The 25683-nt window shown below is 43.1% G+C and overlaps 1 protein-coding gene across 1 annotated transcript in view; it reads left to right on the top strand.

Annotated features, from left to right (window-relative positions):
- Positions 1-25034, top strand: part of plgrkt (plasminogen receptor, C-terminal lysine transmembrane protein) — a 41079-nt gene extending 16045 nt beyond the window's left edge. Inside the window, exons 2-5 of the mRNA XM_080189619.1 lie at positions 4576-4663; positions 20872-21002; positions 22384-22493; positions 24765-25034. Coding sequence (XP_080045745.1) covers positions 4583-4663; positions 20872-21002; positions 22384-22493; positions 24765-24886 — 444 coding nt within the window. The 5' untranslated portion in view covers positions 4576-4582 and the 3' untranslated portion in view covers positions 24887-25034. The remainder of the gene's footprint in view (positions 1-4575; positions 4664-20871; positions 21003-22383; positions 22494-24764) is intronic.
- The last annotated feature ends 649 nt before the right edge of the window (positions 25035-25683 follow it).

Below are 25683 nucleotides of genomic sequence, written 5' to 3'. Positions count from 1 at the left end.
TTCTCACTGGAGCAACGGAGGTTGAGGGGGGACCTGCTAGAAGTCTACTAGATTGAGAGGATGGACAGAGTGGATAGTCAGAAGCTTTTTCCCAGGGTGGAAGAGTCAATTACTAGGGGGTATAGGTTTAAGGTGCAAGGGGCGAGTTTTAAAAGAGATGTACGAGGCAGATTTTTTTAGAGTGGTGGGTGCCTGGAACATGTTGCCGGGAGAGGTACTGGAAGCGAATACAGCAGTGACTTTTAAGGGGCGTCTTGATAAGTAGATGAATGAGATGGGAATAGAGGGATATAGTCCCCAGAAGTGTAGAGGGTTTTAGTTAAGTCAGGCAGCATGATCGGTGCAGGCTTGGAGGGCCGAAAGGCCTGTACCTGTGCTGTAATTTTCTTTGTTCTTTGAAACTGGAGCACCCGTAGAAAATCCACAGACTCAAAGAGAATGTGCAAACTAAAGGGCTGCATGGACAAGTTGGGCCGAAGGGCCTGTTTCCCTGCTGTAAACCTCCAAGACTCCATGCACACACACCGACCTAAGCGGGGAATCACACTCGGGTCTCCGGCACTGTGAGGCAACAGCACTAACCACTGTGCCACTGTCAACCATTCCTATTCCTATTTCATTCCTGTGCACAAATTGACTGCCATGTTTCCTGCAAAGAGTAATTACACTTCAAAAGTATTGGCTGCCACAAACTTTGAGGCATGTTGAGGTCCTGAAATGTATGATATGAATTCAAATTCATTCTTTATTCCTTTGTTCTATCGTGGTTTCACTCCTTTCAGACTTAGTTTGAACAAATGCTGAAGGCAAAGGCTGGATGTTGCACATAGATGCCAAGTTTGACACCATATGTGTAGCTTGCAAGAAGTCGCCTCACTCTGGCACCATCCCTATGAAACAGGGATGAGGGTTTTAAGCACACAATGTGATAATTCACGGAAAGCAGAAGTGTTCGTTCTAGTGAGAAAAAAATAATATTTTCAAGGTGGTACAGTGATTAGCATTGCTGCCTCAGAGTCCCAGGGACCCAGGTTCAATTCCGGCCTCAGGTGATTGTGTGGAGTTTGCACGTTCTCCCCGTGTCTGCATGGAATTCCTCCGAGTCTTCCAGTTTACTTCTATGGTCCAAAGACGTGCAAGTTAGGCAGATTGGCCATGCCACATTGCCTCTTAGTGACAGGGAAATTAATTAGCAGGTGAGGTATGGGGATAGGGCCTGGGTTGTCAGTACAGGGTGGGCCAATGGGCCTCTTTCTTTGATTCCGTAATTCTCTGATTTATATTATAGTGCAACTGCAGATGCTGGAAATCTGAAATAAAAGCAAAAAATGTTAGAAGCACTTAACTGGTTGGACAGCAGCTAGTAATGACCTTTCATTGGAAAAGAAGGAAGAGGCATGGTGGCACAGTGGTTAGCACTGCTTCCTCACAGCACCAGGGACCCGGGTTCAATTCTGGCTTTGGGTGTCTGTGTGCAGGTGGAGTTTGCACGTTGTCCTTGTGTCTGTGTGGGTTTCCTCCGGGTGCTCCAGTTTCCTTCCACAGTCCAACGATGTGCGGGTTAGGTGGATTGGTCATGATAAATTTACCCTTTAATGTCAGGGGATTTGCAGGGTAAATTTGGGAATGGGGCCTGGGTGAGATTGAGGTCAGTGCAGGTTCAATGAGCTGAATGGCCTCCTTCTGCACTGTAGGGCATCCATGAAGATCAAAATGTAATTGTTTTTAAACCAGTGAAAGGGGTGGAGACAGAACAATAACGAAGGTCTGTGATAAGATGGAAGAAAGAAGAGATTATGTTGCAAAGATTTCAGGTTGCAAAGGCTGAAGAAAGTCGTAATGAATATAGTAAAGAGACAGAAGTTGTGTCCAGGTGAGGTGTAAATACCTGTGTGGTGGTTATCTGAATGCAACATGAAGGGATAAAGAAAGAGTTTAAAAATTAATGCAGAACAAGGTGGATGCAATGATCTGAAATTACTCAATTCAGTATTGGGTCTGGAGAGTGCAGAACGCCGAGAGAAAAAGATCTTTAAGATGAGGCACATGAGAACAGTTGTACATTGGTAGCAAGCATGAAGATGCCAGACCTGTGTGTGTATGTGTACTCTGCTCAAAGTGAAAGTGAAAATAAGACTGGATCACATAACACACTTCTCTTCTGGTGATGTTCTGCTGCGATCCTTCAAAGGGCACACTTGGACACCTCAGGCTTGTGTTGGGTTTATTTGGTGTACTGTGGCAGGCCACCCACAGAAAGAACGCAGTGGGGACAAAGTGGAGAATTACATTTTAAATTTATATTAAATTATACTAGGCACTCAATTATAGGAACAATATGTTTTCCCAAAGCTGATTTTTGAATGATGTTATTTTTTTTTCTTCAGCATTTCAACACTGGCCTTGTTATTATTTAGTTCTGTACATGCTGCAGTCTGGATGAATGAGCATGGGGGGATGGAGGGAACATGAGGTGCAGGGCAATAAACTGGGACAAAGTCCTGGAGAGGTGAACCAGGCCTTCCAAGTGGCCAGCCTCAGCACTCGCCCACTCCCATGGCTGCCTTTATCTGCTGTCAGAATCAGTGGGCCTGACTCTAGCCTAGTCCTGCCTCACTGGAGTGAAGATTGCTTGTAATAGAGCCTATGATGAAACTGTGCTATTAATATATTTTATATTTGAGGAGAACTGCAAAAGATGTAGTGCAGTTAGTTTGGCTGAGAGAAATGTAGCAGATGCTGGAAAGCAGAATAATTACTCATTTTAGTCACGGTAGTGAAGACTTAATGAGCTTTTATTTACCAAAGAAAAGAATGCTTGGGGTGTTTACTTGATTAAAGTAATGGAAGGCGAGGTATACAGGATCGTAGAGTCATGTGATACTAGAAATGGGAGGAGGTAGGCTCATAGCTGAGATAAGCAGCTTTCTGAATTCAGATACTGGAGAGGACTGTTTAAAGAAAGAAGCCTACAAGCAGCTCTCTCTACAAAACATCTCAGGAAGCTTCAAAACCGTTAACACAAGTCAAAGCAAGTATGCCTGGATTTGCTAACTAATTTCAAAGAGGAGTTCAAGTCTGTAAGAGAAATATTGCTTTATTGGAACTGAATAGTGATAAGTTAGAAGTTGAATTGTTTCTTTCCAAGTTTGAAGATTGTTCAATGGTTAAGAGTTAAACTGTTTCATTTTTGTGGAGATGCCGACATTGGACTGGGGTGGGCACAGTACGAAGTCTCACAACACCAGATTAAAGTCCAACGGGTTTAGGGTTATACTTAAACTGTATTATGAATAAAGAGCTAAAGATCTGGGTTTAACAAACACTGAATTTGTATTTGTTCTCAGTGGCACACACTCCTTGTTGGCCTCAGTGAAATTCTCGTGAAAGTGTGGGCAGGAAGCAGGTTGTCTTTCAGCCTGGAATTTTCCTCCTCTCCTGGCCTGCTTTATGGGAGAGAATCAGCCTGCGATTGGAAGAATCAACTCCTTGCGGATCTGCCCATTCAGCTTACCTGCATTCTAAACACTTGCTTTGCAGGCCCAACAGAGAGGCATGATGGGCCAGATTGCGGCCCATGCGCCTTGGGTTGGGCAGTCTGTCATTAAAGGGGTGGCACGGCGGCACAGTGGTTAGCACTGCTGCTTCACAGCCCCAGGATCCCAGGTTCAATTCCGGCCTCGGTCACTGTCTGTGTGGAATCTGCACGTTCTCCCCATTGTCCCTAAATTAGCCGTCCCTCAATCTGGTTGTGGTTCCTTTATTGTGGAGTCCACTAGGCGTAGACAAAGGTCATAGGTAGAAGAGGGCACTCACAATGTTAAAATGGCGGCGCGGGCTCGTTGGACCGAAGGGCCTGTTTCCTGGGCTGTGTTGTTCTTTGTTCTTTGTCAGCATGGGTTTCCTCCGGGTGCTCTGGTTTCCTCCCACAGTCCAAAGATGTGTGGGTTGGGTTGATTGGTTGGGCGAAATTCTCCGTTAGCGCCGGGGGATTAGCAGGGTAAAATGTGTGGGGTTGTGGGAATAGGGCATGGGTGAGATTGTGGTTGGTGCAGACTCAATGGGCCGAATGGCCTGTACTGCAGGGATTCTATGATTCTATTCTATGATAGATCAACCTGCCAAAGACAAGGAGAATCTCATGCCTGCATGTGATATATTACAGTCAGACAGCCACAAGATATCGAATCAGTAAAGCACATTCCAGAAACTAAGGGGCACAACATTCCATTTATAGAGTGGTCATTCATTCTACAATTTTACATGGTATTATTTTGGTAAATAATGTGAAACTCTTATGTATGAATTATGAACAGAAGTATCTCGACCAATGGTATTGCTCAATTATTTCTTGCAATAATTATATTAAAAATAATTTGGATGATCTAATTAATTGAATGACGATAACTTCATATATTTTGCCATGAGAAATGGCAAGATCCATTCTTAGTTCATAAACCTAAGGCAAAACTTCTTTAAAAAAATCCTTTGTGTTTTGATGCCAACTAAGATTTTTAGAATAAATGCATGAGATTTTATTTGTAAACTAACTTTTAATATGTTATGGATTTTCAGGTGCAAGATGGGGTTCTTTATGTCTAAATCAATGGATGAAAACCTAAAGAAACAGCAAGAATTCATGGCAGCAAACAGTGTTTTGCAGGTATGGCTACTGTACTCTATGAACGAAACATCACAGAGCCCCCCCCCCGCCCCAACCTGACATGCTTCTTATCAGTTTCAGTGTGGAAAGGTGAGCTGATGTGGTTTGTCTGGTATCAGTATATGAATAAAATGGTGCACTTCTGAACAGATGTTTCATGAATATAGTTTAATGCCATGAAACATGCCTTGACCCATATCATTTGTCGACAAATACCACATAGCACATACTCATTGATGGATCCTGTCTATTGGAGGCAGGTTTTTTGGGGGCAAAAAGGGGATTTTCACAGTAACTTCATTGCACTGTTAATGTAAGCCTACCTGTGACACTAATAAATAAACTTAAATATAAAAAAAAACTTTAAACAATGCAAGCTTAGAACCTCTACAGAACGCAGGTTTGGACTTGTGTTCAAAAGCTGCTCCATTCTCTCAGGCTGCACTCCATTGCTGTTCTGCATTCCCAAATGTGTGCTATACTGCTGCGTATCACACATTCTGCTACGCTACCATATCTTTCTCCTCATTTAGCACTTTATAAATAAATTCATGAACAGATAACTGTTTACAGGAAAAGCCAATAGAATTATATTTGAAAAAACATTTGCATAATTCATCATAGCCTCTGAAAATTCCAGTCTGTCAGGAGATTTCCGAATTCTCTGAGAACATCTCAACTCTCTGGCCGCCTCTGCCTCAGAGGCAGCAATGTCTTCAGTCAAGGTCAGGTAGTTTGTAGTTTCAGGAGGCGCATTAATGCAGATATCTGCTCCAGTTCCTATTGGAATAACACAGGACCTTCCTCTGAAATAAACAGTCCCACTGAATTTGGCTCTATTGGAGGAATGCTGGTTGATGTTTCTATCATAGAATGGTAGAATCCTGACAGTGCGGAAGGAGGCCATTCAGCCCATTGAGTCTGCACCAACCACAATCCCACTCAGACCTTATCCCAGCAGCCTCACGATTTAACCTGCTAATCCCTCTGACACAAGCAGCGGAATTTAAGCAAAGGTCCTTTGGCCTCGGGTGGGATTTTCCAGCGTTGGGATGAGCGGGACCGTAAAATCCCACCCTAAGGGTCAACTTAACATGACAAATCAACCTAACCCGCATATCTTTGGATTGTGGGAGGAAACCAGAGCACCCGGAGGAAACCCACGCAAACATAGGGAGAATGTGCAAATTCCACGCACGCAGTGATCCGAGGCTCGGAATTGAACCCGGGGCCCTGGCACTGTGAGGCAGCAGTACTAACCAGTGTGCCATCCCAGATTATCCTTCTCTGTTTCATATTAGTTTCTGTTTTCCTGATTTGTTCTTCATATTTCCTTATTTTTCTTCCTTGGACATCAATCAGATAGGACATTGACCCTGTTTCTGTTTTGATTTTCCCGGGGGATCCAAACTGGACCAAATTTAAAGGATTAGGAATGAGGGATAAGGGCTTGAACCCATCAGCCATGATTTTATTGAACTGTGGAGCAAGCTCAAGGGGCCGAATGGCCTACTCCTGTTCCTATTTTGTATATTTGTATGTAGAAACTCAAGTTCTGTGTCAGTTTTAATTGCCGGTTTTGGCTTTATTCTTATCAGATAAGTTTGTGTTTGAAAAGATGAAAAATGTACTCACTGGTTTGCATAAGGATCTGAACATCCCAGCTACTTTTCAAAAGAAAACTGCAATATCCTTGCATTCTTGATGCTAGTTTACAAAGAGCTATGCTTTTTATCATTGAATTGTAGCAACTGTACAGTGCAGGAGGAGTCCATTCAGCCCATCAATGGGTGGCACAGTGGTTAGCACTGCTGCCTCAAAGCCAGAGACCCAGGTTCAATTCTGGTCTCTGCATGGGTTTTCTCCGAGTGCTCAGGTTTCCTCCCACAGTCCAAAGGTGTGCAGGTTAGGTTAATTAGCCATGCTAAATTGCCTCTTAGTGTCAGGGTAAATATGTGAGGTTATGGGAATAGGGGCCAGGGAGGGATTGTTGTCGGTGCAGATACGAAGGGCTGAATGGCCTTTAGGGCAGCATGATGGCACAGTGGTTAGCACTGCTTCCTCACATTTCCAGGGACTCGGGTTCAATTCCGGCCTCGGGTCACCGTCTGTGTGACGTCTGCATGTTCTCCCTGTGTCTGCGTGGGTTTCTTCCAGGTGCTCTGGTTTTTTCCCACAGCCCAGAGAAGTGTAGGTTAGGTTAATTGGCCATGCTAAATTGCCCCTTAGTGTCAGGGGGATTAGCAAATTAAATGCATGGGGTTATTGTGGTCGGTGCAGACTTGATGGGCCCAATGGCCTCTTTCTGCACTGTAGGGATTCTATTCTATTCTATTCCATGAGTCTGCACTGGCAACAATACTCCCCAGGCCCTGTTCCTGAAACCCCACATATTTAACGTGCTAATCCCTTTAACATACTCATCCCGTAGAACCATAGAAGATTACAGCTCAGAAACAAGCCTTTAGACCCTTCTTCTCTGTCCTGAACGACTTTTTGCTAGTCGCACTGACCTGCACTTGGACCATATCCCTCCTCACCCTTCTCATCCATGTACCCGTCCAAGTTTTTCTTAAATGTTAAAAGTGACCCCACATTTACCACTTTATCTGGCAGCTCATTCCACATTCCCACCACTCTCTGTGTGAAGAAGCCCACCGCCTCCCCCCACCTCCAATATTCCCTTTAAACTTTTCTCCTTTCACCCTTAACTCATGCCCTCTAGTTTTTTTTCTCCCCTAGCCTCAGTGGAAAAAGCCTGCTTTTTCTATCTATACCCATCAAAATCTTATACACCTCTATCAAGTCTCCCCTCGTTCTTCTACGCTCCAGGAAACAAAGTCCTAACCTATTCAATCTCTTTCTGTAACTCAGCATTTCAAGTCCCGGCAACATCCTCGTGAACCTTCTCTGCACTCTTTCGACCTTATTTACATCCTTCCTGTAACTAGGTGACCAAAACTGTACACAGTACTCTAAATTAGGCCTCACCAATGCCTCATATAACCTTACCATAACACTCCCGGCACACTAAGGGGCAATTTAGCACGGCCAATCAACCTAACCCGCACATCTTTGGACTGTGGGAGAAAACCATAGCCCCCCCCCGCCCCAGAGGAAACCCACGCAGACACGGAGAATATGCAGACTCCACACTGACAATGAACCAAGCTGAGAATCAAACCCGGGTCCCTCGAGCTGTGAGGCAGCAGTGCTAACCACTGCGCCACCATGCTGTTCAGAGTCTAGTTTACTAGTTAACCTAGTTTAATTTCTTATCATTCGAGGTTTATTTTGAACCTTTTTTGTGAGGAGCGCTTTGAATCTGGGCAGAAAATGAGATCTGAAGTGTTTGGTGCCTTGGCAGTCCCCTCCATTTATTGCTTCTGTGTTCTAACCAAAGGGAAAGTCAAACTAAACAATCTTCGTCTGCGCAGTCGGCGAGGGCAAGAACATTTCGTTTTTAGTTATCAGCATCAGTGTGATTCAAAAGAAAAATCAATGACCTTTTTAAGAATTGTTGATAAACTAATAGAACACACCAAGGCCAGAAATCTTGTGACATTATCGATTAAATAACCTTTGTCGGAAATATTTTACCAATAATAAATGGCTGCCTTTTCGTAATCTCCAGTTGTTGTCAGCTGCTTTCCTGTCTAAGATGCTGCGTTGCTTAATGGAAGATAAGGATGTTTCTGATAAAGTAATGTGAGGCTGGGAATTAAGCTGTCGACCTGTTTCGTGTGTGAATAATTTGTACATTTGTCTCAGATTTATTCCAAATAGTTTAGCTGCTAGACTAGTGGGACTAAGGAACTTGACGTGTTAAGCACCAATCCAATAATATTTAACCATGTAATGCCCAGCATCCGATTCTTTTGACAAAGTACTCCAAATGTATCAAAGACTCATAGAATCCCTACAGTGCAGAGAGAGGCCATTCAGCCTTTCAAGCCTGCACCGGCTCTCCGACAGGACATCTTACCCAGGTCCGATTACCCGTAACCCCACATATTTATCCTGCTAATCCCCCTAACCTGCACATTTTGGTACGTTAAGGGGCAATTTAGCATGGCCAATCCACCTAACTTGCACATCTTTGGAGTGTGGGAAGAAACCGGAGCAGACATGGGAAGAACGTGCAGACTCCACACAGACAGTGACCCAAGCCGGGTATCGAATGTAGGTCCCTGGCACTGAGAGGCAGCAGTGCTAACCGCTCTGCCCACTGTGTCACCAATACAGCTAAGATATTCACCAATCCAATAAGGAATTCAGATTAAACCACTTTACCCCCAGAATAGTCGTACTGTGAAACTCGCCGTCACAAGGGATAGTTGAAGTAAATGGCAATGGTGCATCAAAGGAAAAGCTAGATAAGTGGATTAGGAATAGTAGGGTGTGCTGATAGGGTTAGATGGGAGGGGAGTGTCATATGAAGTATGATAATAGTAGGACAGCAGCATAGACAAGTTGAAATGAGTGGCTTGTTTGTGTGCTGTAAATTCCATACAATATGTAGAATTGTTCAACTACCAGAGGAGACCACCCTGCAGGGCAGAAGAGGGATTTCTACAGCACAGGGAAAATTATCTAGCCTGAAATAATCGTTTCCTAAGGTATGTCACTTTAATTTAATTTGTTAATTTGCACATGTGTTAATTTGATTTTCTGAAAAGTGTATAAAGAGAGACCAGCTCTCCAACTGGTGGACACTATTGTGACTGGCGTGCTTCATAGAATTATTATAGTGCAGAAGGAGGCCATTTGGCCAATCAGGTCTGCATTGACTCTCCAAAACAGCATCTGGCCCCAAACCCACCCTATCCCTATAACCCTACATATTTACCCCAGTAATCCCCCTAGTCTACATATCTTGGGATATTTAAGGGGCAATTTAGCACAGCCAATCCAACAAACCTGCACATCTTCCGACTGTGGGAGGAAACCGGAGCACCCCAGAGGAAACCCATGTCAAAGAGTCACAGAGTTTTACAGCATGGAAGCAGGTCCTTCGGCCCAACTTGTCCATACTGCCCTTTTTTTAAAACCCCTAATCTAGTCCCAATTTCCCACATTTGGCCCATATCCCTCTACACCAGCCTTACCCATGTAACTGTTTAAACAATTTTTGAAAGACAAAATTGTACCTGCCTCTATTTCTACTTCTGGCAGCTTGTTTCAGACACTCATCACCCACTGAAAAAATTGCCTCTCTGAACCATTTTGTATCTCTCCCTTCTCACCTTAAACCTATGCCCTCTAGTTTTAGACTCTCCTATCTTTGGGAAAGGATATTGACTATCTAGCTGAGCTATGCCCCTCACTATTTTATAGACCACACTATAAGATCACCCCTCAGCCTTCTGCGCTCCAGAGAAAAATGTCCCAGTCTATCCAGCCTCTCCTTATAACTCAAACCATCAAGTCCCAGTAGCATCCTAGTAAATCTCTTTTGCACTCTGCCTAGTTTAATATTATCCTTTCTATAATGGGGTGAGCAGAACTGTACACAGTATTCCAAGTGTGAATTTACCACTGTCTTGTATAGCTTCAACAAGATGTCCCAACTCATATTCAGTGTTCTGACCAATGAAACCAAGCATCCTGGATGCCTTCTTCGCCACTCTGTCCATTTGTGACTCCACTTTCAAAGAGCTATCAACCTGTATCCCTAGATTTCTTTGTTCTGTAACTCTTCCCAATGCCCTACCATTAACTGAGTAAGTCCTGCCCTTGTTCAATCTAGCAAAATGCATCGCCTCGCATTTATCTAAATTAAGTTCCATCGGCCATTCGTCAGCTCACTGACCCAATTGATCAAGATCCTGTTGCAATCCAAGATAACGTCCTTCACTATCCGCAATGCCACTAATCTTGGGGTCATCTGCAAACTTACTAACCATGCCTCCTATATTCTCATCCAAATCATTAATACAAATGATAAGTAACAATAGACCCAGCATCGAACCCTGAGGCACACCGCTGGTCTCAAGCCTCCAGTTTGAAAAACAACCCTGTACAATCACCCTTTGGCTTCTGTCATTAAGCCAATTTTGTAACCATTTAGCTACCTCACCCTGGATCCCGTGAGATTTAACCTTATGCAACAAACTACCATGCAATAAAAATGGAGAACGTGCAAACTTTACACAAAGCCGGAATTGAACCCAACTTCCTGGTACTGTGAAGCAGCAATGCTTACCACTTGTGCAGTCCAAAGCTACGTTTTGATTTAGTTAGCTAAATTTCCTTTTAAATTTTGATCCATTTAGTGAGCCTTTTGAGGACTATCATGACCCTCCATGAAGAGTAATCCAGACTCGAAACATTGGCTCTATTCTCTCTCTACAGATGCTGTCAGACTTGCTGAGATTTTCCAGCATTTTCAGTTTTTCAGTCATAGAACCCTACAGTGCAGGAGGAGGCCATTCGGTCTATCGAGTGTGAACCAACATCAATCCCATCTAGACCCTATCCCCATAACGCCATGTATTTATCCCAGCTAATCCCCCTGACACTAATGGGCAATTTAGCATGGCCAATCAACCTAATGCCGCATTTCTTTGGAGTGTTGGAGGAAACCGGAGCTCCCAGAGGAAACCCTCTCAGACAGGGGGAGGATGTGCAGACTCTGCACAGATAGTGACTCAAGATGGGAATCGAACCCGGATCCCTAGCGCTGTGAGGCAGCAGTGCTAACCACTGTGCTACCATGCCGCCCAGCTTCAGATTCTGGCATCCGCAATATTTTGCTTTTATCCAGCTTTATTTCTTTGGCTTGCAAGTTAACATCACTCCGTCTTATAACAGAATCACTGCGGGAGATTTTCAGAATATTTGCAGCTACTTCAGTAACACATTGTAAAGGAATACATTTATTTTAATCAAAGTTTTAATCTTTATTGGCCAAAAGACTTGTTGAATATTTATGCGAATGGAACTTCTTTTTCAGACTGCTAGTTTTTTTATTGAATATCTTGTCAAGTCTAGTGATAAAGGAACTTGGAGTCTTAACATTGGATAAATAATGCCTTATTTCCCCGGTGCTGATAACAAGTTGTTCAGTAAAGCACAAAATGGACAAAAATAATAAACTGTTGATTGTCCAGTTGGTTGCCAAGAGTTAGTGGGACCAACTCTCAATGAATGTTAGACTTGCTACTTTGGCTGAAGGAATGAAAAGATTTAATTTGGATGATTTTTCAAGGTTGAAATAGTTCAAAGAGTGAATTTTCCACCTTTCTAAAGTTTTATTTATTAGAGTCACAAGTAGGTTGCATTAACACCGCAATGAAGTTACTGGGAAAATCCCCCTAGTTACCACAGGTACACTGAGGGAGAATTTAGCATGGGCAATCCATCTAACCAGCACATCTTTCAAACTGCGGGAGGAAACCGGAGCACCCGGAGAAAACCATGCAGACCCAGGGAGAACTTGCAGACTCTGCAGATAGTGACCCAAGTTGGGAATTGACCTAGTGCTGTGAGGCAGCACTGATGACCACTGTGCAATTCACAAGCCTCTTCTGAATTATTTCAATTTTGGGCTCCTCCTCCATACTTTCTAATCTAGAGGGGAAATCAAATTGACAGGAAGGTTTTTTTGCAATAATGTGATTGTTCCTGCATGTACCTGGGCTGTGATCAGCAAAGGGGCAATGCAGCTGATCCTAACCCTGCTATTGCTCAATGTCATACATTAACGTTCAACCTGTGGTCACTGGATTCAAATGGACTATGCTTTCAGAGAATTTCAGCTTTCAGAAAAACATAGAAATTTACCGGATGGATTGTGAGAGCTGACAAGGAACCATCCAGCCTAACCCCACTTCCCTATCCTTGGTCTCCAGGCAACAGCACTTCAAGAGAACAAAGAAAAGTACAGCATAGTAACAGGTCCTTCAACCCTCCAAATCTGTGTCAATCATGATGCCCAAACTTAAAAACTTTCTGCCCTTACTCAATAACAATTAGCAACAACACTTCAAATGTTATGAGGGTTTCTGCCTCTACCACCTTTTCAGGCAGTGAGTTCCAGATCCTTGCAAATCATTAGGATCCCTACAATACAGCAGAGGCCATTTGGCCCATCATGTCAGCACCCAACTCTCTGACAGATCATCCCAGCCAGGCTCCATCTCTGTAACCCCACGTATTTACCCCACTAATCCCTCTTAACTACACATTTTTGGACACGAAGGGGCAATTTACCATGGCCAATCCACGTAGCCTGCACATCTTTGGACTGCGGGAGGAAACCGGAGCACCCAGAGGAAACCCATGCAGACATGAGGCGAATGTGCAAATTCCACACAGACAGTCACCCAAGGTCAGAATTGAACCCAAGTCCCTGGCGCTGTGAGGCAGCAACGCTAACCACTCTGTCACCCTGTATTAAGTGGGATAAAGTAGAAAAATACCATTTAAAATGTATCCTAGATTCGGGTATGTATTCATGAACTGACAAGTAAAATCACCTTTTCTTCAAAAATTAATTCTTCAGTGTCTCAATAATAACTACAGCCTGGCTGACGTAAGATGCCAAGTGTCTGATTTAGTTTCCCTGATGCTTCTGTGTGGACTGTTAGAATCTGTTAAGTTCATGTAGGTGAGTACTTTATTTTGGGAGATGTTAATCAATGATGTGAAGTTAGATTCTGCAGTGTGACGTCTGTGCTGGTGGCAAAGCTGTAATCAATAGAACTGATAGCACTTGTCACCTCCATCGTTAATTAGCCCATTAGTTTGGCACCTATTTTCCTATTATCAACCCCCCCCTCTCCCTCAAGAATTTCTCCATCCTATCAAACTATTTTTACTTGCCTCCTTGTGGGGTTATGAGGATAGGGCCTGGGTGGATTTGTGGTCAGTGCAGACTCGATGGGCCGAATGTTCTCCTTCAGCTCTGTAGGGATTCTATGATTTGCAAATACGCTGACAATTTCACACGAGTATTACCAAGTCTCCTTGATTCCTTTGTCTCCATCTCGTTTACCCTGAGAAATGGTTGGCCAATGTTTTTGTTGTTTCCTTCATAGAGACATGAACAGAAAACATCAGTCGTATGTGGATGGCACGGTGGTTAGCACTGCTGCCTCACAGCGCCAGGGATCCGGGTTTGATTCCCAGTTTGGGTCCCTGTCTGTGTGGAGTCTGCACATTCTCCCTGTTTGCGTGGGTTTCCTCCGAATGCTCCGATTTCCTCCAATAGTCCGAAGATGTGTGAGTTAGGTTCATTGGCCATGTTAAATTCTCCCTCAGTGTACCTGAACAGGCGCCGGAGTGTGGCAACAAGGGGATTTTCATAGTAACTTTATTGTAGTGTTAATGCAAGCCTATTCATGACACTAATAAATAGTGTGCCTACAGTGATAGAGGCAGTGAAATTTAGTAGCTCACTTTATTAATTCAGTGACTGCTCTCCTCCAACGCTGATATATTGAAGACCCACAGTGAGAAAGATTAGTGCTAGATTGTTTAATCCGACTAACTTGACTTTTAAGAAAACGAATTTTTCACCAAACAGGATACTTTCATGTTAATTAATAACTTATATTTCCATGAAAAATGCAATTGGAAACTAATCCCCAAAAGGATAGTATCAACCTTGACGCATGTCTCAGCATTGTGTAAAGACGGATTCTGGAAATTATTTGAAATAATGAAGGTCGTGTTTTTGTACAATGTTCCTGAAATAAGATCAGTTTTTATATAACAGAATTGGTTTCAGCGTTTTTCTTAATTTAAAAGTATAAATTCATTCAACACACTGGAGATCATATTAGCTTTGACGCCTATATCTGCTATTATAAAGTATGTATTTCCACGGCACCAGAACCATTGCTTACCAACCTCGCAGAGCTCAGTTCCTGTTCACCCGCTCTGGTTCCAGTTTCAGTAGAATTAAGCTCCCAATATCGGCATGGGTTTCCTCCGGAAGCTCCGGTTTCCTCCCACAGTCCAAAGATGTGCGGGTTAGGTGGATTGGCCATGCTAAACTGCCCCTTAAGTGTCCCAAGATGGGTAGATTAGGAGGGGATTAGTGGGGTAAATACATAGGGTTACACCCGGAGGAAACCCATGCAGACACGGGGAGAATGTGCAAACTCCACGCAGACAGTGACTAAAGCTGTGAATTACTGGGGTAAATACGTAGGGTTACGGGGATCTGGTCTAGGTGGGATGCTCCGTCAGAGAGTTGGTGCAAACTCAATAGGCTGAATGGCCTCCTTTTGCACAGTAGGGATTCTGTAACACAAAGAAATGAAGAATTTGCCTTTATTTAGCCTCTTACACTATCTCAAATGATCCGACAATCTCGCAGCTAATGCCCACATTTGAAGTCTCATCTCTGTTGTTATTTAAAAAAAAGACCATCACTTGCACACAGGAAGATCCCACTATCAGTCATGAGAATGATGAGGTAATCTGTTTATGGTGATGCTCATTGACAAATAAATATTGATCACTGCAGAAAACCCACCTGCTTTCTACTTCAACTATGCCATGGAATCTTTCACATCACTTAAGAGAAGAGATTGTGCATTCTCTTGGGGTGCTGTAGCCTCATGGTGTTGCATTGGCTTTTCAGCCTAGATTTCAGTCTCCAAAGTGAGATTTGAACCCTGAGTCTTCAAATTCTACAGTGCTATACTCTTGAGCTATGGGTTTCCTGTAATACCATTATAGACAAAGTGGGTGAGTGTGCTCAGTCACCTGTGACACCAATGACTGTCAGGCTGTTGCTTGCCTAGTCTGTTTTAAAGTTTGCATTTATTTATTAGTGTCACAAGTAGGCTTACATTAACAATGCAATGAAGTTACTCTGAAAATCCCTGAATCGCTACAGTCTGGCATCTGCTCAGGTACACTGAGGGAGAATTTAGCACGGCCAGTACACCTAACCAGCACACCTTTGGAAGAAAACCAATGGAAACCCACACAGACACAGAGAGAACGTGTAAACTTTGCACAGACAGTGACCCAAGCCAGGAATTGAACCCGGGTCCCTGGCGCTATGAGCAGCAGTGCTAACCACTGTGCCACCATGTCACCCCATGGGACAGCTCTTCCAATTTTGGCACTAGCCTCAGATGTTAGTAAAGAGGACCTGCCAAGGCCAACAAGGCTGTTTCCCATTATCATTTCTAGTGTCTAGGTCAATGCCAGGTGGTCTGTCTGATTTTCCTTGTAGACTTTCCAGCGATTTTGATACAACTGAGCGACTTGCTAGACCATTTAACTGCTAGCATGCAGTTAAGAATCAACCGTGTTGGCCAGACCAGGTAAGGGTTTCCTTCCCTAAAGCACATTAGTGAATTGCATGTGTTTTTGAAAGAATCAACAATATTGTCATGGTCATCATCATCAGGTTTTCATTAATTGAATTTAAATCTCACCATCTGGTATTGCGGGATTTGAACCCTGGTCCCCATTATTCTGTATCTGGTTACTGGTCCAATGATAAAACCACTAGCCAATGCTTCCCCTTAATTTTTGCCTCCATCCTCCCATGTGTTCTTATGTTACACAGTGGTCCCATTTCAGAGCCTTGTTTCTCCAGTGAACATTAGTACTGGGCTACTCCCCAACTTTCGGGCTGTCATACCTCTATCAAACTTCACCCTTTAATGCTCAGCTGGATGTGGGAAGTTTCTGCCTAATGTCAAATTTATTAGGTAGCTTTCGTTTTTAGCAAAACTCAAGCATGATGAGATCTCCGTGTTAATAAAGATCTGCTGTTTCTGTGCGCTATCCCTTTTCTGCAAGATCTCATGCAGACTTCACACTTTTCACTTCGTATACAAATCCAGCACTTTGTGACGATCAACATGTTGATTTAAAGTAATGCTATTAAGCTGCTTCTTTGTCAATCAAATTCTCCACAAGGTAACATGAAATGTAGCTGAGGTCATAAAAATTGACCTTTTGAAAATTGTTGAGCCATGAAATAGGGAACTATTTTCTTTCTGGCGAGTTCTTCATTACAGAGATTGCTTGTCTTTGGCACAAAAGTGATGTGGGAAGGCTTAAACTGTCCACGTTGCATTACAATACATCCTGCAAAGAGTCCATACCTACATGCTGCAGGTAGAGGTCAGAATTGATATAATTTGTCATTGAAGAAAGACTGAAAAAGAATTGCACTTTCCATGAAGAAACAAAATCCAAAGATCAAAGAGGCAGGTTTTAAGGAATGTCACAAAAGGGGGAGAGAGGACGTGAGGTGGGCACTCCTTAAAACCTAATCCTGGGACTGAATCTGTCTTAATATTTCCTTATGTGGCAAATTTTGGTTGGTCATGTAACTGTGAAGCATCCTGGGTAATTTGAGTCTGCTAAAGAGGCAACACAAGTTCAAGTTCTTGCTGTTGAGGAGAGTTGGAGGAAAGGAGAGTCTGGCTGGGGAGAGAATTTATCTTTTTGAAGAAGATTGCAAAGAAAGGAGGTTTTAGGGATTTTAAACCTCAGGATCGACAGCTGCAATAGAGGGGCCAGGCACCAGCATAGGTCATCAATGGCAGGAGGAGAATATGAACAGCAGGAGGTTACACAGAAAGTGGAGGGTTAGCCAAGGCTGCTTTGGTATAGTGAGGTCTGCAGGTTTGTGTACGGTGCTGAGACACTCGCCAGAGAGGTGTGAAGAAGTGAATGATGGAATTAGTGACAAGGTTGTGGAATTTGTGATCAGCAGTCAAAGTCAATGATTTCGATCTTCCTGATATTTTTCTTTATTCACTTCCGGATGTGGGTGTCACTGGCTAGATCAGCACTTGTTGCCCAGACCTAATTGGCTTCAAGATAGTGGTGAGCTGCATTCTTGAACTGCTGCAGTCCCTGCGGGGTAGGTACGCTCACAGGGCTCTTAGGGAAGGGGTTCCAGGATTTTGGTCCAGCGGCAGTAAAGGAACATAGAATCCCTACAGCGCAGAAGGAGGCCATCTGGCCCATCGAGTCTGCACCAACAATCCCACCTTGACCTTATCTTCATAACCCCACATGTTTACCCCACAATTCCCTCCAGCCTTCTGGAACATTAAGGAGCAATTTAGCATGGCCAATTCATCTGACCCGCATGTTTTTGGACTGTGGGAGGAAACCGGAGCACCCAGAGGAAACCCACGTGGATATGGGGAGAACATACAAACTCCACACAGACAGTGACCCAAGCTGGGAATCAAACCCAAGTCTCTGGCATTGTGAGGTAGCAGTGCTAACTACGATGATGTATTTGCAAGTCAGGATGGTGTGTGACCTGGAGGAAAACTTTCAGATGGTAGAGTACATGGGTTTGAAAGGTACTGTCGTGAGGAGCCTTGGTGAGTTCCTGCAGTGCATCCTATAGATGTATGCAGGTAGAGGTTTTATTTGCATTGTCTGTGGTTGGAACATTACCACCATTCATACAGATTGAATTTTCGCATCCCGCTGCAATGAACAGAGATTTGGCTGCGTGGTAAGATTGTGCCCAAAGTCTAGACATGCCCCATTGGCCAAAGTCCAATTTTTTCAGTGCTACGTCAGCAGAGCCAAAGCTTAGTGATATCCAAGTGTGCATTGGGCCATTGCTGGAGTTGAAGTAGCTAAAGCAGTGCAGCAATCATTGATAAACTCCCTGTCGCTGTTACTGAAATACTGTATTCGTATGTGTAAAATTTAGCTTGTAAGAAAAACCCGATGAAATTTTGTTGCCTTTTTGCCTGAACTTTGACCTGGTATATTGGAGGAGCCGCTTTGATGGTCTGTGGATTGCAGCATTTCAAAAACGTTGGAGTCTTCTGTGACATTTCGATCCTGAATACAGGACTCTTCAGCCAGTAATCACTAAAATGTGCTTTGAAGGTCATCAGCGACATTTGTCCCTGGTTTTAACGCTTCCTTTTTGAATATTAATTTCTTAAAGGTGGCATTTCAGATTCCATTATCTTAACTGGTGTTCGCAAACTATTACAAGAGCAGCGAGGGACTCGGAAATGATTTGTAGGCTTGAACTTTTGATATGTGCTATCTGGTTAATAGAATCAATTAGTAAAGATCATTTCACTGTACGATTCGAGGTTTTAGTGTTGAAGTTGTTCCTTTTCCTAACAGTAGCTGGAAGTCTAAAGCAGTCTAGTACTTTTGCTGGCTCCCCGGTTGTCTTTTCTGCTCTATTTTGTTTGACCCTTTCCCAGCTTCATTGCTTTTTGCAAATTGGTGTTAAGGGAGTTGAGAAGGGCTGAGTGGCTTCACTGTTCCAAATATGAAACTGAAGGAACCTGCCTATCAATGAGAAAGAGGGGGGAATGAAGGATAGATCTTTGGGTACCACCACAATGATAGGCAAGAAAGATTCAGAAACCACCTCCAGCCTCTTCAGAGAAGAACACAAGTTCTTACAAGTTCAGAAGAAAATTATTTAAGAACATAAGAAATAGGAGCAGGAGTAGGCCATCTAGCCCCTTGAGCCTGCCCCGCCATTCAATAAGTTCATGGCTGATCTGTCGTGTCTCAGTTCCACAATCACGCCCTCTCCCCATAACCCTTAATCCCGTTGCCTATCAAAAACCTATCAACCCGCGTCTTAAATATATTTAGCGAGGCAGCCTCCACCACTTCAACGGGCAGAGAATTCCAGAGATTGACCACCCTTTGAGTGAAAAAGTTCCTCCTCAACTCCGTTCTAAACTGCCCCCCCTTTATCTTGAGGCTGTGCCCTCTAGTCCTACTGTCCTTTGAGCGGGAAGAGCCTCTCCACCTCTATCCTATCCATCCCATTCATCATCTTATATGTCTCAATGAGATCTCCCCTCATTCTTCTAAACTCTAACGAGTACAAGCCTAGTTTATTCAGCCCCTCCTCATAGTTCAACCCCCTCAACTCCGGTATCAGCCTAGTAAACCTCCTCTGCACTCCCTCCAAGGCCAAAATATCCTTGCGTAAGTGCGGCGACCAAAACTGCACACAGTACTCCAGCTGCGGCCTCACCAGTGCCCTGTACAGTTGCAGCAAGACCTCCCTACTTTTATATTCAATCCCCCTCGCTATTTTTAAAACGTGCGAGATGGGCATCTCTCTATAAAATCATCAGGGATCTTGAGTACCATTTGAGTGGAGCCGAGTTGAATGGGAAATTCCTCAGAGCTGTTCCCACTTCACAATGCAGCAAGAAAACACTAACGCCCATTTTCCCTCCCTGCTCTAGTAGAATATTCCCCTCGTAGTTTCCCATAACCCTTACTGTTCACTTCCTATACACACATTCTTCTCTTAATTTGGACTATAAAAAGGATATTTGGTCAACATGAAAGAGTTAGGAATGTTTTAGATGACTTGTTGCATCAGGAGAAAATATAAATATATTGGGTGAAATCCATGGTAATACCTTCACCAGTCAGAGTGCACTCACCAATCAGCCAGCGTGCTCTACCCATGAAGTATAAATTGTTGGTTTCCTTTAAATTTGGTATTCTTATTCTTATGATGTTCTGATGAGTGTAAGACTAAAAACTTTGGCATGTGTCCTTTCTTTTCAATGCCACAGAAATGATAGTTTAAAGTTTGTTTCATTAGTGTCACAAGTAGGTTTTCATTAATGAGGTTAATGTGAAAATTCCCCTAATCGCGACACTGGTGCCTGTTCGGGTACACTGAGGGAGAATTTAACATGGCCAGTGCACCTAACCACGTCTTTTGGACTGTGGGAGGAAACCCCAGCACCCAGAGGAAACCCACGCAGACGTGGGGATAACGTGCAGACTCTGCGCAGCCAGTGACCCGAGGCCGGGAATTGAACCCAGGTCCTTTGCGCTGCGAGACAGCAGTGCTGACCACTGTGCTGCCCCAGCATTGTAAGAGTAATATAACCTTTTATGTAGCCCAAATAGCTTAATTCATTGTGTTTGGGCCAAAGTAGGAGTCAAGTCAACACAAAGATGTTAGTGTTCTGTCGATCATTGAATCAGATCAAAAACACAAAATCAGGCCATTCAGCCCAACTAGTTCATGTCAGTTTTCATGCTCCCAACGCATATTCAATCTGAGTAACTCATCAATATTATATCCCTGAACACAACATTAATTTCAAACACAATGATAGATCACTGGTGTTGATCTTGGCTGCTTAGCTTTACTGGGAAAAGGATATTATTTTTAGGGTTTGGTACGGCAGTTTGCAAATTGTTTCCTGATAAACGTATTGAATTGCCTGTGTCACCTTTCACAGCTGCAGAGACAGATTCTGATGCAAAATGAAATGAGACAGAGACAAGTGGCAATGCAAATCGCATGGTCCCGTGAATTTATCAAATACTTTGGGAGTTTTTTTGGATTTGCAACGCTTGGGTTAACATTAGGGTGAGTATTGTGTTTTGGCTTTCTGGTCATTGATGAGTTTACCATTGTAGCAGTCTTTTACCGGATAAACTGATTGCCTGATTAAACAACCTTTAAACATAACTGCCTCCAAGATCTGCAGTGCATGCCATATTGTTATTGCCCCAATTAACATAGACACAAGGGTAAGCTTGTAAAGTACCAATAGTCACCAGAATCTTAGAGTACAAATTTGATTTTTTTAAATTTGATTTATTATTGTCACATACAAAGAAAAGTACAGCGCAGGAATAGGCCCTTTGGCCATGTATTAGTATACAATGAAAAATATTGCCTCTTGCATGCTATACAGACAAAGCATGCCATTCACAGAGTACGTAAGAGAGAAGGAAAAAGGAGAAAGTGCAGAATATGCTGTTACAGACATGGCTATTGTGCAGAGAAAGATCAACTTAATATAAGGTAGGTCCATTCGAAAGTCTGATGGCAACACGGAAGAAGCTGTTCTAGAGTCGGTTGGTACGTGATTTCAGGCTTTTGTATCTTTTTCCCAATGGAAGAAAGTATGTCCAGGATGCTGGCTTGATTATGCTGGTTGCTTTTCTGAGGCAGTGAAAAGTGTAGACGGAATGGATGGGAGGCCGGTTTGCGTAATGGGCTGGGCTATATTCCCAACCCTTTGTAGTTTCTTGCAGTCTTGGACAGAGCAGGAACCCATACCAAGCTGTAATACATCTGGAAAGAATTCTTTCTATGGTGCATTTGTAAAAGTTGGTGAGAACCGTAGCCGACATATTGACCGAATTGTCACTGCGCACTTGAAAGTCCCCCCAACTTGACACTGCTGCACATTTTTCACCCAGGAGTTTCCAATCTTAGCTTTCACAGAAACGCACAATCCCTCAGGAGTGAGCAGAGTCAGCGGAAGACCGGATTTGTCCCTTTTTAAAGCACTAACTATGCACTGTATGTTTAAATATCCAATCTGAGTGTCAGTCAATGGATCAATCTCCAGAACGTGACTGTACATAACCCTGGAGAAAGATGATTAGCACATTAATAAGAGATTGGTTTCTTTTCTCATTATCTTTGAACGTTAGCAGATTTAAATGTTAAAAATTGGCGGGGGTGGTGGGAATAATGGCTGTTTGACTGACAGTCAACCATCGTGCTATTAGATAATGAGTTTTCCGATTGGTGTAGGAAGGCAGTATGTTACAAAGATAGACGTGTTGGCAGACTAATGGCTGGAGTGTGAGGGCACGTCATGTGGAAACCTCCGGGAATACACGTAGTCGTAGTTAGTAACTGTAGGGGAACACCATATTAAGTTTCACGAAGCAAGTGTTTCTTACTCAAATATCAGCAATTTAAATCTGTCCTTGGGCTATTTTCTCTACAGGGCCATGAAGAGGAAGAAACCGGGACTTCTGGTTCCTATTATTCCACTTAGCTTCATTTTTGCCTATCAGTATGACCTGGCTTATGGAACATTAATGATGAGAATGAAAGGTAAGGCACAAGAAAAATCTGTGACTATATTGGATGAGTTAAGGAAGAAAGTTTTCTGCACCTGGTATTCTAACAGTGGCCGTGGGCTTTTGACTAAACTTACTTTACTTATTTCAGTCCAATTCAAGAGCAACCTCTGAGAGCCTTATTCATAGAATGGTTACAGCACAGAAGGCCATTCAGCCCCTTGTGTCCATGCTCGCTCTCAGCCAGTTCAATTCCATTTCCCCTTCCCATAGCCCTACAAAATGTTCTCTTCAGAGAACTATCAAATGGTCTGCCCTAAATGTGACTCCAGAGCCACAGCAATGTGGTTGACTCTCAACTGTACCCGGGCAGCTAGGGATGGGCAATAAATGCTGACCAGCCAGCGACGCCCATGTCCCACAAATGAACAAAAAATGTAATCTGAATAACAAACAGGGCGTGTGCCTTTCAAACACCTCAATTGAATTTGTCTCTACGGCATTCTCAGGCAATGCATTCTACTGGTAACCAATCACCCTATAAGAAAACCTTTCCCTCGTATCCCATCAGTTTCATTCGCCAAACACACAGTTCACAGAATCCTTAAAGTGAATACTGATTTCGATAATGTTCAACATCTGAGATTGTCGCATTCTTGTACAGGTAAAATTGGGAACAAGTTATTTTACATTTCAACAGGTTAGTTACATTTAAGCATTTACAGTAACTCCATTTAGAAAAAAAAGATTGCGTCTACAAATCTGGATTTCAAACTCAACTCGTTTTTGAAAAGGGTCAACGAAGACAACAAATCCTACAAAAATGAAACTATGGTTTCAGAGAGCAAGTTGTAATTCATCTCACCCTGTTCACACCTGCCATGAATAGACAGAATGACCTGTTCCCTTTCCCGTTCCTGTTCCCTTTCCTCGACTCTTAGAATTTCTGCCTAAAAAACAAGTTTATCAAGGTCCTAACTTTTAGCACAGCTTTGATTTTAGAAAGGCCAGTTCTAAGGCATTTTACTACCCAGTGAATGTTGTCTTTTGAAATGTTCTACTAAAAACACGGGGGTGGGGTGGTGTTCTCCCATCCCACATGCCATGGGAATCATAGCAGGTGAATGGGGACACACCACACAAAGATCCATTCACCTCAGGCGGCATTCTCTGGTTTTGGGCTGAGCGTGGCCAGAGAAACCCACCCAATACCTTAGTGATTCCGTGCCCGTTCTTTCGTTTTTTTTTCAGTCGGTGTCTATTCCCAGTTTAAAGTTCTGCCACTCCTATTGTAAATAGCATTCTTCTCATAGGAGAGAAGAGAAGGAGAGGGTGCAGAATATAGTCTTACAGTCATAGCTAGGGTGTAGAGAAAGATCAACTTAATATATGTAGTACATTCAAAGGTCAGGGAAGAAGCTGTTCTTGAGTGTGTTGGTTGGTACATGATCTCTGACTTTTATATCTTTTTCCTGATGAAGAAAGTGGAAAAGAGTATGTCTGAAGTGCATGTGGTCCTAGATTATGCTGGCTGCTATTCCAAAGCAGCGGGAACTGTAGACAGAGTCATTGGATGGGAGGCTGGTTTGCATGATGGACTAGGCTAATTTGCAACACTTTGTAATTTGCTTGTTTTTCAGCCAGATACATTTAAGGTGTTTTGCCTTTTAAGGTATAATAATGAGCCCTCAGTCTTTTGCATTGACTGGCTCATAGCTTATGAGAGAATATAATTGTTGTGTTGTTCCTGGGCTTGCTGAAATTACCATGCTTCTATATGCAGACTATGTTCTACAGAAGCAGAGAATACTTGAAAAGGAAAGGTGATGGCCTAGTAGTATTAGCGCGAGACTATTAATTCAGAAACTCAACTAATGTTCTGGGAACCTGGGTTCGAATCCTGCCATGGCAGCTGGTGGAATTTGAATTCAATAAAAGAAATCTGGAATTAAGAATCTACCAGTAACCATGAAACCATTGCTGATTGTCAGAAAAATCCATCTGGTTCACTAATGTCCTTTAGGGAAGGAAATCTGCCGTCCTTACCTGGTCTAGCCACATGTAACACCTGAGCCACAGCGAAGTGGTTGACTCTCAATGGTCCTCCGGCAACGAGGGATGGGCAATAAATGCTGGCCAGCCAGTGATGTCCAAGAATAAAGAAAATAAAGTAATCCCAAAGAAAGCAGTCTATGTGCCTTAATATTTTTCCAAATTATGGATGTGCACTTACTATTTTCAGTTCTTCTGTGATATACATTGGACAATTAAATGAATGGTTATTGGAGTTTGTTTTACCTTCCAGACGAGGCAGAGAATATAATGGATACAGAGCCAACCCGGACTGACATGCCAAAAGGAGTGCCAACCTTTGAAAGTATTGAAAAGGCCAGGCGGGCTCAGGGGATGCCGTTCACTCAAAAATAGGTTGCAGGCTTAGAAGACACAGCTCAAAGATAAAGATCACAGATCAAAGGGGAGGAATGTATTAGGAGCCACTAATTATCCTTGCATGAATCTTTTTAATCAGATGGTGCCATTATTGTCTTCAATAAATTATTCAATATTAAGTAAAGCCTCAATGTTCTGGAGATGTGTTTTTGCACTATTTCAACTTCATGCTTCATCTTGCACCAGCAAGAGGTACACCATGGGAGCACGATGCTTACCTTTCAGCTGTTGAAAGCCAGGCTAAAGAAACACACATCATGTGCAAATTTGATTTATTGTTGTTACATGTATTGTGATACAGTGAAGAGTATTGTTACTTGTGCGCTATGCAGACAAACATACTGTTCATAGAGTACATAGGGCAGAAGGAAAGGACGGTGTAGAATGTACTGTTACTGTGATAGCCAGGGTGTCGAGAAAGATTAATATATGGTTAGTCCTTTCAAAGATCTGATGATAGCAGGGAAGAAGCTGTTCTCGAGCGGGTTGGTATGTGATCTCAGACTTTTGTATCTTTTTCTCAATGGAAGAACATGGAAGAGAATATGTCTGGGGTGCAAGGAGTCCTAGATTATGCTGGTTGCTATTGTGAAGCAGCAGGAAGTGTAGTCGGAGTCAATGGATGGGAGGCTGTTTGGGTGATGGACTAGGCTACATTCACAACCGTTTGTAGTTTCTTGCAATCTTGGTCAGAGCAGGAGCCATACCAAGCTATGATACATCCAGAAAGGATGTTTTCTATGTTGCATCTGTAAAAAGTGGTGAGAGTCGTA

Source organism: Carcharhinus amblyrhynchos, chromosome 5, assembly GCF_965287045.1.
Source record: "Carcharhinus amblyrhynchos chromosome 5, sCarAmb.v2.hapA, whole genome shotgun sequence".
Taxonomy (NCBI): domain Eukaryota; kingdom Metazoa; phylum Chordata; class Chondrichthyes; order Carcharhiniformes; family Carcharhinidae; genus Carcharhinus; species Carcharhinus amblyrhynchos.
This window is presented reverse-complemented; position numbering and strand designations above follow the sequence as displayed.